This window comes from Lissotriton helveticus, chromosome 2_1, assembly GCF_964261635.1.
Source record: "Lissotriton helveticus chromosome 2_1, aLisHel1.1, whole genome shotgun sequence".
Lineage (NCBI taxonomy): Eukaryota > Metazoa > Chordata > Amphibia > Caudata > Salamandridae > Lissotriton > Lissotriton helveticus.
This window is the reverse complement of record NC_136059.1, coordinates 881,230,407-881,244,852: the sequence shown is the minus strand read 5'-3', so window position 1 is coordinate 881,244,852 and position 14,446 is coordinate 881,230,407. Positions and strand designations below refer to the sequence as shown.

General features: G+C 45.9%; 1 protein-coding gene across 1 annotated transcript in view; it reads right to left on the bottom strand.

Moving 5' to 3' along the window:
• Positions 1-1,175: 1,175 nt before the first annotated feature.
• The window catches only part of ISOC1 (isochorismatase domain containing 1), a 130,192-nt gene continuing 116,921 nt past the window's right edge, over positions 1,176-14,446 (bottom strand). The window contains exons 4-5 of the mRNA XM_078675612.1: positions 5,884-6,000; positions 1,176-3,230 (exon numbers count right to left, since the gene is read on the bottom strand). Coding sequence (XP_078531738.1) covers positions 3,084-3,230; positions 5,884-6,000 — 264 coding nt within the window. The 3' untranslated portion in view covers positions 1,176-3,083. The remainder of the gene's footprint in view (positions 3,231-5,883; positions 6,001-14,446) is intronic.

Below are 14,446 nucleotides of genomic sequence, written 5' to 3'. Positions count from 1 at the left end.
TACTGAACCAGGGAAGTGATGCATATTAAACACAACACTGTGATTAGTTGTCTACATTTAGACTGCAAATCTGATAAGTAATGAAAACTATAATGAAGCAAAAAAGTAAACAGATTGAAGCTGATGAAACCGATCTAAACACGTTTACCTGCAGGGCCACAGAAAAATACACAGTTTTCTATGCGTACCTCAGCGCCAACACATTTTTTCTAGGATGAATTTCTGACAGAACAGGTGGACAGAGCGAAACCACAAGACAGAAAATTAGTTAAAAACAGGTCAGCAAAGTGGGTCAGTGACTGCTTTTCTATCTCCCGTGTTGCTCTGCTCCCTATATTATCAGAAGTCTGAATAATAGCAAATACGCTCATACTAGGTATTCTGTGTATCAGTGAAAAATGAGCAGGTCAAAGTGATAGCAATACATATCGATACACAATGAAGCATGAAGGCCACACAGTGGCGTGTAAAACCTAAAGTAATGGGCTATTTGCAGCTAAAACGCAGGCAAGAATGTGAGTGTATTAATCGACAGATATTTTACATGAGTGCATAACATGACACTGCTTGCAAGGCAGATATGTATCATATTCACACTGTTAGAGTGTACGTATAGTTGGGATACAGCTAAACATGGGATACATGGCAAATTCTATATAACTATCTGTAAGGCTGGAATTGCGTTTGCTCAGTAGAGTGGAGTCTTTGCAAGCTTCTGGCCACACGCGCTTTAGTGGCTAGCACAAGGCTTTCCAAAGATGTGGATTTATATTGGAGGGTGTGGAAGACGGTGGGAAGGTCAGACATCTCTGTAATGGAAAGCAATAAAGGACTATTATTCAGGAGCGGTTGGTGCTTTTTATTAGAAGAATCGACAACAAAGACTTGTTTTGATTAGCATGCATAATAAGCGTCACATCAAGACTCGTCAGGTGCTAGGCTTAGTCTAAGAACACAGAAGAATAAGGATTGAACACAAAAAATATGCCATCTGTTAATATTATGAAGTCTGAATATTTAATGGTGTAGGGCAGTAAACGCAGCCAAGCAATGGAATGGATTTTAGATCCCCTTAACCTAAAAATGACAGAGCCCTTTCCCCTTCACACTAGGACAGAGGCAACCTTTTACATATGTTAATGTATTGTTTTGCACTACACAAAAATATGCCAACCAAAGTTTTAAAAATACATTTTATTTGCTGTTGACAGTAATGTACATACAAGACAACGGAGGGACCATCAGAATGGGTTTTTGGGAGCCATTGTACGGGTTAGGAGTGAGGGGACAGCACTTGAAAAAAAATCAGAAACAACGCTCCAATCCAAAAACTTCAGTTTGCATACAAAATATATACTTTTCATGTAAAAGTAACAATTTTGATTCCATAAACAAGTTTTGTTATTGAAAATGACAAGCTGTGAAACATGGTAAACTGGAGTGAGAAAAACATGATTTGGCAGTGACACCAATGAAAAGACCCCTGCCTCCCCTCCCCCCCCCCAACCTCCCCCACAGAACGTGAAAAAGAGCCCCCAATTATACCATAACGCTGAGATATTCATTGGTCTTGGGCTGAACTGGAAACCCGCCCGCGTCTAAGGGCCTGCAGGGGTCTCTGTTCCACCCATGACCTGGATTAATGTACTGCTGCAAAGGTTGATTTTGTGGACTGTTCCAAAGCATACGTTTAGGTCCGGTCTGATTTTCTATACCACTTAATGAAATACTGAATTGCATTCCCTCCTTAATTTTTGCAATGTGACCAACATTTGGAATGCATAATTCTGTCGTGCAAACAGTATTGCTTCCATGAGCACCAATCCCAGAGTACAATCGGATTAACCATTTTGTAGATTAGTGAATTATTCTGAATGGGGCACTGGAGTCCCATCCCCATTAATGACTATTTCCAGATGGATCGGGAGACTGAGCTAAAGAACATTACAACAGGATTAGACAGTCATTGGTCTGAGCAGATCCGCAATCGTTGCACTCCGCCTGATCTGCTGGAAGCAATCATCAAAGCAAAATGTAATTTGATCTGCAATGCTTTTTGTAGAACACAAGTAAAAAGTTCTGCTCTATCAGAACAAACATCAACGCTGTAAGATTATCGGGTAATTAAAAACGTGCTTGCAGTTTAATTTCTAAGTGATTTAGTTTAAATTACCACGCAAAGTTCAGCATTTCACTACAGGGTTAACCAGCACCCCGACATAGCACACGACTTCATGCCATTTTAAATCAGAAACTTTGTCACCTCAATAATAAATACGTTTCAAACCTCTTTGCCAATTAAACTGCATATATGAAGTTTACATGTATTGCGCCGACGGCCCAAAACATGCCTCAGGCACACCCTTTTATTTGTCACAGTTTTAGTTATATTTTCAGAATGAGACTGTGTGCCCCTTAGTCCAGGGACATTTGCAAAAGAAACCGAAGTCTAGGGGTTTGCCTGTCTACCTCATCTGGCGGCACAACAGTCCGAAAAGATACTTACTGAAAAATAAAAGACCACTTATTCGAAAAAACATGTTTCTTTTAATATCATACACACTATTTAAAGTAATGAAGTTCGAATATGGGGTCAACAGAACACAGTTTCCTTCACACCTCATTCAGGTTACACAGTCTACCATTAAAAGTACTTTTTATACTGCACAAACCTATTTACCTTCCAGGCATACAAGAGATAAAGAAAGAAAAAACACAAGAATCGTTATCTGGACAGAAAAATAATTTACCATGGGTAAAGTGTTAAAAAGGTTTATCAAAAAATGATATGCAGGTGTCAAGTTGTGTTACAATCACATGGTACAGCACAGACATTGGACAGGCACATCTGTTGACTTACTTGCAAATAAATGACAGTAAACATTGGGAAACTACAAGGTTCCACTTACAAAATATTTGACAATTAGAGAATGACTACAGAGAACAGTCTTCGAAGATAGTACATCAGAAAACCTCAGTAACAGTTGTGAAGACCACCATGTCTTCCAATGTTGCGTGCATGTTTCTTGAGTTTCTTAGTTCTAGCTTGATCTTCACTACGAGTTCCACTACAGTGCTCTTTTCTAAACTTTGGAAAGGAGTCCTGATTCTGGAGCACTAGCTTTAATAAGGTTTTGGATTTCTTTAAATTTCGGATGGTCTTTATCAGCTACCAATTGCAGAAGTACTGCTTCACTGGTGGTAACTATAATCCCATTGCGGGCAAGGCGCTGCAAAAAAATGGCCAGACAAGAACAGTAAATTGGCAAATATGAGCTGATATGTACACTTCAATAATAATTCTAAAACCAATTAGAGAGGAAAATAAAAGTAATCAAAATACTCAAATTCGACTGGCTTTTGCAACCTTTAAGTAGCTCAACACTGGAGGCGATATTGTGATCAGAAACCTGAATAATGATTTCCGATTTTTGCAGAATAAAGCATGACATACTGGAGTAAAATAATTTAACACTGGGGGCTTAATACAATAGGCATGGAATGAACAGTCTGCTAACTGTAATTGACCTAAATAAGCTACTATTCCTTTCACCATTAATTAATCCACCAAACATGAATTGACGGCAGGCCTAGTGAGGCGAGAATAGCTTGGTATAGGACCTTAGACAAGCACGCGCTTAGACATCCCCCGACAAACAAAGGACTCCTCTTTCTTTACATGAGTCAAATAAACAAAATATTTGCCCTTTAACGATAATGAATACAGTTGCAAATTATCATCAAGAATTCCTTTATAAAGTGATTTTTTTAATTTTTGGAAAATCGTTCTTCTTAAATTGTAATGTTGTGGCCTGATTTGGTTTAGACATTTTAATGTCTTTATTGTTAGCTGTGTTGTTCATTAGTGATTTGCTGCACAAGCACCACTTGCTACCAAAGCAGAGCCAGGGATTCTTCAAACAATTCAGTTAATTTTGAGGGTCAGACTGTTTGGGCCCTGTGGAATCAGTAAAAAGGTCCTTATCCACAGACTTGGTTCCAAAGAAAAGTCCGTACTTAGGGGCTCATTAGGATGGCGGAAGGACTTGCGTTCGTCCGCCACCCTAGAGGAGGGACCGTCCGCAGCGGCGGTCCCTCCAGGGCAATTAGGATGTGACCGCAAGCCTGGCGGTCACATCCTCAATATTTAACATTGCGGCGGGTGCTGCTTGAAGCAGCACCCGCCGCAAGGTTAAATATGCATGCTTAGCATTTGCATGCACAAAGCGGCGGGCACCGCGCGGTGCCTGCCGCTTTGTGCACGCAAATGCAGGGGGGTACCATAGGTACCCCCCATGTGCACCCCCCACCCCCCAATCACCCTGGGGGCCCGCAAAGAAATCACCGTATGCCTTTCCACGGCGGAGAATCCGCCGCAGAAAGGCATCTGTTTTCCACCATCCTATTATGGCTGGCGGTGTCTGATAGACACCGCCAGCCATGTTAGAGCTTTTCCGCCGCGGTCGGAAGGTGACCGCGGCGGAAAAGCTGCGGACCGATTTTGAGACCCACCGCCATCCAAATTTGGCGGTGGGTCTTTTGTGCCTCCCCGGCGGTTTTCCCACATCCTCCGGTCCGGCGGTGGCTTCCGCCGGCCCGGAGGATGCGGGAAAACTGCGATCCTAATGAGCCCCTTAGTGGCCGATTCCGATTGCGGAAGGCCAGTCACCGCCAGCCATGCGATGGCAGTCCTTCCGCAATCGGACCGTGATATTCCCCCGCCACATTATGATAGCAGAGGTAATCGCGCTCAGACCGTGGCGGACGCAATGACCATCCGCCACATGCAATCATACAGATTGCCTGGCGGACGATCCAGATAGCCTAATATGGTGGTGGTGCCTAGCAGGCACCGTCCACCAAATTAGGATGCTGGCTACAGCCAGCCTTTCCATGGCAGTGAAGCGGCCATGGAAAAGCTGGTGGGGATTTGTTACAGGGGCCCGCTGTGGGCCCCCCTTGTGTTGGGGGAAGGTTTGGGTGCACTAGGGGGGTACACATGGTACCCCCATACATTTCACAGCACTACGTGGCAGGCACCGTGTGGTGCCTGCCACGTAGTGCAGTGAAATGCACATCCTGCCTTTGTGGCATCGTGGGGGCTGCTGCAGTCAGCAGCACCCGCCGCAATGTTAAATGGCAAGATGTGACCGCCATGGTGGCGGTCACATCCTAATCTGGTGTGCGCGGGACCACTGCATGCATGGCAGACTGTCCCAGTCACCACCAGGATGGCGGACGGACTCCAGTCCGTCCACCATCCTAATGACCCCTTAATTCCTACAGAAAGCAAGGAAATGAACACGAACATGTTTTCAGTGGGGGTGCATGAGTGGCGCAATGATGGAACAAATGGACGTGTTGGTATAGAATAGAGTGAACCGAGAGAATATAGGATTTCTAAAGTTAATTAAAATGAGTCCTAGTTTCTACCCCAATATTGATGTCTTTTACTCTATAGGTGAAACTGATACACATAGGGCTTGGATAACGGGCATTATTTTAAAAAAGATTCCAAGCACTTAAGACTGTTCCTTACCAGAGACTTATGCTACACCATTTTGGATACGGAACTTTGGTAAATAATCCACATTGAACTAAATTGTGTGTGTTTTTAACTCACAGCTAAATTAATAAATCTGACAGGTCACCTTTCGACCTTCATAATTTTAAAACAGCAATTTTTTTTTAAACCATGTAACAGTATGATTCTTATTAAATCGGTGACTATCTTTGCACTGTACAATATCATCGTAATCGATCACCTCTAACGTCAGCAATGAAAATAATGACAAGGTTGAGGTCATTGCTAAATTGTCCATTGTGAAAATAAATGATACTAATATACTGTGCTAATCTCGCCAACACCATGTGATACGTTACCTCTAGTGCAAACATTCTGTCCATCATACTTCTCGAGGATGAGGCATCAGCCACAATGTGAACCTCCACTCCTCGTCCAAGCAAATCCAGTGCTGTCTGTTGAATGCATACGTGTGTCTGAACAACAAAAAAAAGAAAATTTGAGTCAAGGCCTTGAAATAACAAGCAACAGTCATAGCGATTCCATATGGTATGCAAAGGACTTTCAGCCTGATTCATGAAGCTAAATTGCGGGCGCAATAGCTGCGAAAATGCCATTGCGCCCGCAATTACCCAAATCGGCATTCATGAAGAAAATAACCAAAGCGCAAAACAAAGATTGCGAATTCGCTAATAAATTCTCAGAATCCCAGTAGGTTAGCGCCAAAGCACGGAATTAGAGAATAAATTTAGCGAATTCGCAATACTAGCGCAATCGGAATTCATGAAAATTCTCTAATAGCGAAAAACCTCAAAATCTCCATTAGCGCCGCGCAAATTAAGGACAACCCAAAGCAGGTGGTAACCATAAAAGTGATTAGCGAAAATTCTGAAAAACAGTTGGCCAATCAGGAACAGGGACAGGGCTGACCAAACACACATAAGGAGACACAGCAGCAGCAGTTGGTGTCTCACAATGCCAGGAATGTACATGGTGGTCAGGCGGCGAAGGCTACAGCGAGCAGCACGGAGGAGACGCAGAATACAGGACAGGATATTCCGCCAGCGGATCACCCTGCTGGGACAAACCAGGGAGCAGATCTATGCGAAGTACCGGTTGAATGGGGCCATGATAATCCAACTCATACACGACCTTCACCCCCTGATGCAGCACCCAACAAGGCGGACCAATGCAGTGCCTACACATGTACAGGTATTGTGTAGCCTGCACCTCCTGGCCTCTGGTAGCTTCCAGGGGATAGTAGCCGCAGCAGGGGGGATATCCCAGCCCACCATGTCACGCTGCCTCCGGAGTTTTGTTGACGCAATGCTCACCCAGCTACACCGACACATCAGATTCCCCACCAGCCAACAGGAACTGGACTTGACAAAGTTAAACTTCTACAATGTGGCCCATTTCCCATCTGTGATAGGATGCATAGACTGCACCCACATTGCCATCTGCCCCCCAGCTGCGACGGAGTACATGTACCGGAATCGGAAGTCATACCACTCCCTCAACATACAGATGGTCTGCAATGCCAAGACTATCATAACTGACATCGTGGCCCAGTACCCAGGGAGTACCCATGACTCTTTTATATTCCGGCACAGCGGCCTCCACACACGACTGGCCAGGGGAGAATTTGGGGAAGGACACCTACTTGGTAAGTACACATTGTCAACAATTACACATTGCAATGATGTAGCTGCGCAGCACAGGCACTCACCCTCTGCCCCTCACATGCAGGTGACAGCGGCTACGCCCTCCGGGAATACCTCCTCACCCCATACCTCAACCCGGCTACACCACAGCAACGGCGGTACAATGTTTCTCACATACGGACAAGGAATTGTATAGAACGGACATTCGGCCTACTCAAGAGCCGGTTCCGCATACTGCACAAGACAGGTGGGGCCATGTACTACAGTCCTGATGTGTGCTGCCGCATTGTGGCTGTCTGCGCAATGTTACACAACATTGCAACCAAGCGCCGGATACCAGTCGAGATCTCTGGCAGTGAGTCTGAAGGGGACGACCGTCCGCCAGCACATGTGCGGCATGCACGCGGGGAGAACCCTGCTGAAGGACACAGACGGCGCAACCACATCACTATGAACAGTTTCTGAAGGCCACAATCCACACACCCAACATTCACTCCTGCATGGCAATGTAAAAAATGACAGGAGGCCCATGTATGTTGCATGAATAAATATTATTGTTAAATCCACAATAATAACGTAAAGTCTACATTCATAATTTTGCAGCAGTATTGCGCCATACTGCTCCTAACTAGCCACTGGACATGCTTGTATCATCAGCATTAACTAGGCAACTTGCAAGTAACTCAATTGCGCCTCCGCCGCGCAGCCCCCAAACGACGCTCTGGCTCTTCCTCTGGGACGGCACGTGTCCCTGCAGTGGGCCTGGTGCTGCGGCGTAACACGCCAACCATTGAGGCAGACAAGCTGCTGACACTGGAGGCGCACTCACTGGTGTCGTCCCTCCCCACATTGCCTTCACTAGTAGGATGGAGTGCCAGTACGGCAGTGGTGACCTGCTCCAGCACCCGTCCAATATCCTCGACACATTGTATCAGCTGCTGCTGCTGCGCCAGGCACCGTCGTGATAGCTGGGAGGTGGCATTCCCCATTATGTAGTTCGAGCGGGTGTAGGCTGTCAGGCGCGTTAGGAGCTGCCGGTGGCGTCGGCGGGCGGAGTTGCGCTGCGATATAACTGCAGCAGTGTTGGCCTCCATGGCTGCCGCCATGCGCTCAATCCTACCACCCACATTGGCCACATTGCGGGCAATTTTATGTAGTTGCAGCTGGATGGCCCCTTGCCGTCGTGCCTGCTGTTGGTGAATGCGTAGCATCCGGCGCTCAGTGCTCATGCCTGGCATGCGCACAGCCATCCCCCTCCTGCCGCTGTGTGATGTGTCATGGTGGGAAGCCCTGACATGGCTGCTCTGCTGGCTGTCCACAGTGGGTGTGTGCACAGTCACCGCAGTTGATGCACCAGGAGTAGATGGTGCCACGGGTGGTGGAGTTGTGCTTGGCAAAGGTGCAGCACCTGATGGTGCTGAAGCTGTTGGTCTGGCCCTGCCTGCAGGGTTAGGTGCTGCGCCGGATGGTGCTGGCGCTGTTTGTCTGGCCCTGGCTGCAGGGTTAGGTGCTGCGCCGGATGGTGCTGGCGCTGTTTGTCTGGCCCTGCCTGCAGGGTTAGGTGCTGTGCCGGATGGTGCTGGCGCTGTTTGTCTCGCCCTGGCTGCAGGGTTAGGTGCAGCGCCGGATGGTGCTGGCGCTGTTGGTCTGGCCCTGGCTGCAGGGATTGGTGCTGCCAATGATGGTGCTGGACCTGTTGGTGTTGGCCTGGCTGCGGTGTGTGGGGCTACGCCTGATGGTGCAGGAGGTGTTGGTGTTGGCACCTCCTCCGCATCCTCTTCTGACTCATCGATCCGCAGCATGTTGCTGTCGCTGCTGTAGTCGCCGCCACCTGTGAGGGGAATTGGACTTACATTAATGCCATGTATCTGTCACACGTACAGCTTAGCGATAGCTTATTTTGGGTTACGTGTGGCTGCTTTGGGGTTCTTTTACATTATGGGCAGTCTACATGTCCGACATTGCTTGTGGCCATGATCTCATGTGCATTGTTTGTATGACTTGGAATGCATATGGGAGGCTATAGGGCCAAGGCCATTGGTAGGGGACAGGGTCGCAGTCGCATGCCACTTACCTTGGCTGTCTTGGCTGGGTCGGGATGAGTCCAGGTTGGTGACACCTATGCATGCCTCTGTCTCGAGGGTGTCCTCCACGCGGTCCTCCATGGGGGTATTGGGAGGGACAGTAGGGTCTCCGCCCCCAGTACCAGATGCCTCGCCCAGCCTCTCTGCCACCCTTTCCTTGGCACGACCTCGGAGGTCGTACCACCTCTTCTTTAATTCGTCCAGTGACCTGTGTGTCACGCCCACAGCGTTCACTTTGGCAGAAATTGCTAGCCAGATGCGACGTCTCTCCATCTCTGGCACCCTCCGGGAGTCCTTTCCGAATAGTTTTGCGTGGTTTTCAACCACTCCCTCGATGAGGTGCTCCAACTCCGGCTCGGTAAACTTGAGCTTTCTCTTGCGCCCGGTGTCACTGGGCCCTGGTGCAGTCTCCTCTGTCATTGCTACTGTCGCTGAAGGGTGACTAGCGCTACTTTGGAGGTGTCCCGGTAGGAGCTCTCTGTTTCGCTGCAGACTCGCGGTCGGCCTCGCAGTTCACAATGGGTGTGGCAACTGCCTGCTTCCTGGTTGCGACGTCATTCCGGCGCTCGTAAAGCGACTTCCCGTTGGTGAGTTCTCGCTACTGGCGAGATGTCGCTAATGTGGATTTGCGTGGCGCTAAATAGAGACGGAATATCTGGGTTTTTGCGACTTTTTCGGCGATTTCATTTTCTCGCTATCGATTTTAGCGCCCGTGTGCGAATCGCTTTGATTACTCGCTATCTATGATTTATTCCGATCTGCGCCTTTCCATTTGCGAATCGCTGTGAATCGCTATTTGAGAGTCGCTGTTTCTTTTCTTCATGAATCAGGCTGTTTGCCTCTTATCTTTACAACCATATTTTATTGTCATCATCAAAATACAGAGTTTGAGGTTCAACCCATGCACCTGTGCAAAAGATGGATGCAAACACACTGTCCACCAATTTTTAGTTATCTCACCAGCATCATATAGTCAAATATAATCATACATAAAAAATACATGTGGTGCAATTTACAAGCTGCATTTTGTATACTTCTGTAGTAGTACCCAACTACTACAGAATGCAAACCTGCGGCCGGAAGTCTCTGCCTCCGTCACTCTCATATTTTCTCAGTGGAGATCGCCGCACAAGTAGGTGTATATTCTTTCAGTAAGTGAGGTAGAGACAAGGAGGAGTGGATGGAAAATAAAATTGTGAAAACTTACTACTTAATGGGAGAGGTTCAGGGAAATTGAAGGAATCATTAATGGAGGCATGTGTAAGTACAAGCACACACCTACAAAAGATCAAGACCATTGCTACTATCAAACTTACACTTCTAAAGTTACTACAGCCCACAATGGGTCATAACAAGCTCAAGTGTACGCTAGCCCAGCCTTGGAGTAAGTAAAGCACCGCATATGGACACTCATAGGTACTGTAACACACTATCATAGAAAATTATGAAGGCAGGGAATAATGTAACATCCCACAAGATATAATGTATTTCGAATTATTTAAATCATTTCAACATTTAAAGGACAGTGTGTGTGTTTAATTATATCTTTTTTAATTTAATAATAAACTTTCAATCCTAGCAAGAAGAGGAGGCACGCGGCGGCAAGATGACCGCACCCTGAGGAGGCTCTGAAGCGCCAGGACGCATCGCCTCACGAAGGGACACTTCAACGGTGCTGCAGCTGCCTTTAATTACGTGCGCTTTTGTCGGAAACCGCTAGGAGCTTGTGGGCGTGTTTCCGACTCGCACTAAAGATGTTGTGACCCTGTTTTTTATGGACTTTGGCTTGCCCTGCTAATCCCTGATGCCTGCTGATAACGGAGGCTAGTGAATCCTGTCAAAATGTCCCGCATTGTGACCTGCACAGAGAGGGATCTCTTCACTACAAGTAAATATGCCTAGTCTCTTTGTTTGCTTGGCGCTTTTAACTAAATGTGGACCTCTTATTTTTATGAGGTGTCTCTGGACAAGGTGTACTCTCACTCGGGTTCAGTTACTATTGCCTCAGCTCATTGCTCTTGTCGTGTTTACACCTAGAGAACTCTACATCCACTTTGGTGTTACTGCTACAGTGAGAGACCTTTTTTTTTGCTGTGCATTTAACTCCTCACAAGTCTCTACGCAGTGTGTGAACTGCCAGGAGCTACAAGGCGATTTTCAGACCTGTTTGCGGCGCTCTGTGAATCCCCTCAGAATGACCAGTGTTGTATCTTGCATAGAATAAAACCTCCACATTACAACAAACCCGCCTAATTTCTTTGTTTGCTCTGAGATTATCACCAAATGTGCACTCTTGAAGCCTATTCTTCTGGGTTTTTTTCTCTGCAGCGTGTGAACTCCTTCAAGTATAGTCACTTCTACTTCATCTCGTGGCCTTTGATGTGAACACACCTTGAAGACTCTGAGTTCCACTCAATATTACTACTGATGCCACTTTATAAGCAATTTTTGCTTGGCATTCTACTCTGCATAGCTTTATTGGTAGTATGGTTGATAGTTTTGCGGCAGTCATTGTGTCTGCGCTAGCCTCTTCCTGTATTCAACTGTTATGCAGCGCATTCTGTCAACAACACGCTGAGATCTCCAAAATGCTCTCCTCATAAGTGGACTATATTTGATTTAACGCAGCTTTTTGTCCTGGAGGTCGGAAGGACTCAAAAGTCAACAACAGTAAACGCCTCAAAAAAGACCCTTCCTCTCCAACTAAGTCCCTTCTTCCCATCACTTAGGAGGACCTCATGGACGAATTGCGTCTCTTCCGCCCCTTCATGCTGGAAACTACCTCCACCCTCCAAATAATTGAATAGAAATGGTCTGGCCTTGATATGAGATTATCTGATGTGGAACAAAAGGTGAGTGAAGCACAGGATGTCGTGGCCAAAGTTGAGACCCTTAAATAGTTCAATTTATTTCGAGCACACTGTTTTTAACTTGTGGAAATTCTTTTGGTCACTCACCGCTGAACACTGTTTCTCTGACACCCGCAGTTCATTCCGCCAACTCCCCGGTCCACCACAGGTTTTTCTAGGTTGTTGTAGAGGGAGTGAAGGCGGTAGAGACATCTCTTCCGGGTTAGAGGACAGGACTACTTTTAACCATACTATTTAAGGAGCACATGAGTGCGACGCGCAGCGGACGCGCGCAGCGGGTGCACCAAAGGCAAGCCCGTCTGCGCCCGTCCGCGCTAGAAAGGGACCAGGGGCTATACCCCCTGCTCAAAATATGCCTTCCCATATATACTCCCATGAAGACCTCAACAAGCTTCACCCTAACTGTCAAAGGAATTGTAAGGTGCTGACACCAGAGAATCCATCTGCCCCTTGCCCCTGCTGCAACTTCTCCCTCTCTTTGAGCTTACAACTTCCGGGAGCTGGAACTTTGGTCCACAATAATCCTACTCCCTGTGTGAAGTATAAAGAGGAAACTTCTACCAAAGACTATCGATTTTTCAGCATAAACTGTAGATCGCTTCCAAAACATAAAGAAGATATAAACGACTTAATAAGTAATTTTCAGCCTGATGCAATCTTCCTGACGGAAACATGGCTTAATGACAGCTCAGGACCTGACATCGCAACTGCAATTCCCTTGAACTATTTGATCCTCAGAATGGATCGTAAAAATAAAATAGGAGGAGGCATTGGTATTATTTTGACAAAGGAATTCATTTGTAAATGGGAGGAATTACCGCTAAATAACTGTGAAGCTGGACTATTTAAACTAGCTCTCACACCCCAATTTACTTTTTTGTGGATGCTGATTTACCGCCCCCCCCCCCCCCCGGGATTAGCAGGAGCCTGGGCGGCTGTGCTCCCGGATTTTATTGCTCCTCATTTACTTGAAGCCACTAATTTTGACGCTAATTTCTGACTTGGACGCTTTTAATTTGCCGCTACGTAATTCTGGCCCCACGCATAAAGCAGGACACTTGTTGGACCCTATCTTTTCCAACTTAAATAATATAACATGCGATCCTACTATACCTTTACTCTGGTCAGACAATTACTTAGTTAGCTTTAAGCTTAAGCAGGTAGCGAACCAGGAGACATTATTCGCCACTGCCGACGCAATTTGGTCCAGAAATTGGAAAAAGCATGGACCTTTTAAACGCTCAACTGCTTAATTCGAAACCAGACTTAAAAGAAGTCAAAATCTCGGATACGAAGATCATTAATAACTGGTTAACTGCGTCAGCAGATACTCTTATCCCACTTAACAAACCGAGGTACCATCGTCTTCCTGCCCCATGGTTCTCAGAGACACTTAAAGCTGAAAAAACGAGATGTAAGGTGTTAGAGAGGCAGTGGAGAAAACATTATGCACTGGCGGAAAAACTGTCTTACAAGCAAGCCTTTAAAGCTTACCTGTGCTAAAAAACACGGGTTAACCCAGAAGTCACTGGGACCTGGGCGAAGGGTTGCTATAAACAAAGTGGTCCCAGTTACATGCACACTTAGCTCAACTAAAACATAAGTAAATCAAATACACAGATATTCAAAACACCATTGTTTTTAATCACAACGTGTAACAAAGATACATTTAATGAAAAACTACACAAGGTATATAAAATGTATAAAATATATAATGCCCCAGAAAAGTAGTTAAGGAGAGTGGTTGGATGGTGAAAGTAAAGAATAAGTCACAAAGGAATGAATACAAAACCAGTATTACTAAATTAGCACAAAGGAACAATTAATTCGTCAGTTGTTTGTACGATCATGCCTCAAACAAAATCACAAATAATAAATCAGGACAGAGGCTGAACATAAAACGGGGGGAGTGTCGACGTTTCGACCCAATTAGGTGCAGGCGTGACGTAAACCTTGCTAGAGGGTCTTCATCAGGACAGGAATAGTAGCAACAGGGGCGAAAGTCTGTGTGAGAAATGAATATATTATTTTACAATGGGTTGCAAGATCCCTAACAAAACTCATATGTACAAAATTGATTATTAAAAGGCCAAGAGGAGAACACACTCATATTAGGTGGTGAGGAATATATCAAGAAATACATCATAGGTAACAGTGGAGTGGTTACCAATGGACACTGGGTGGGGCAAAAAGACTTAGGAAAAAACAAAAATGAAAATTTTTCATATCGGCCCATTGATGGAGCAGTCTCAGATGATCTGTCATTGCACTTGGGCAAAACTTTATATACACAGCCATTATAAG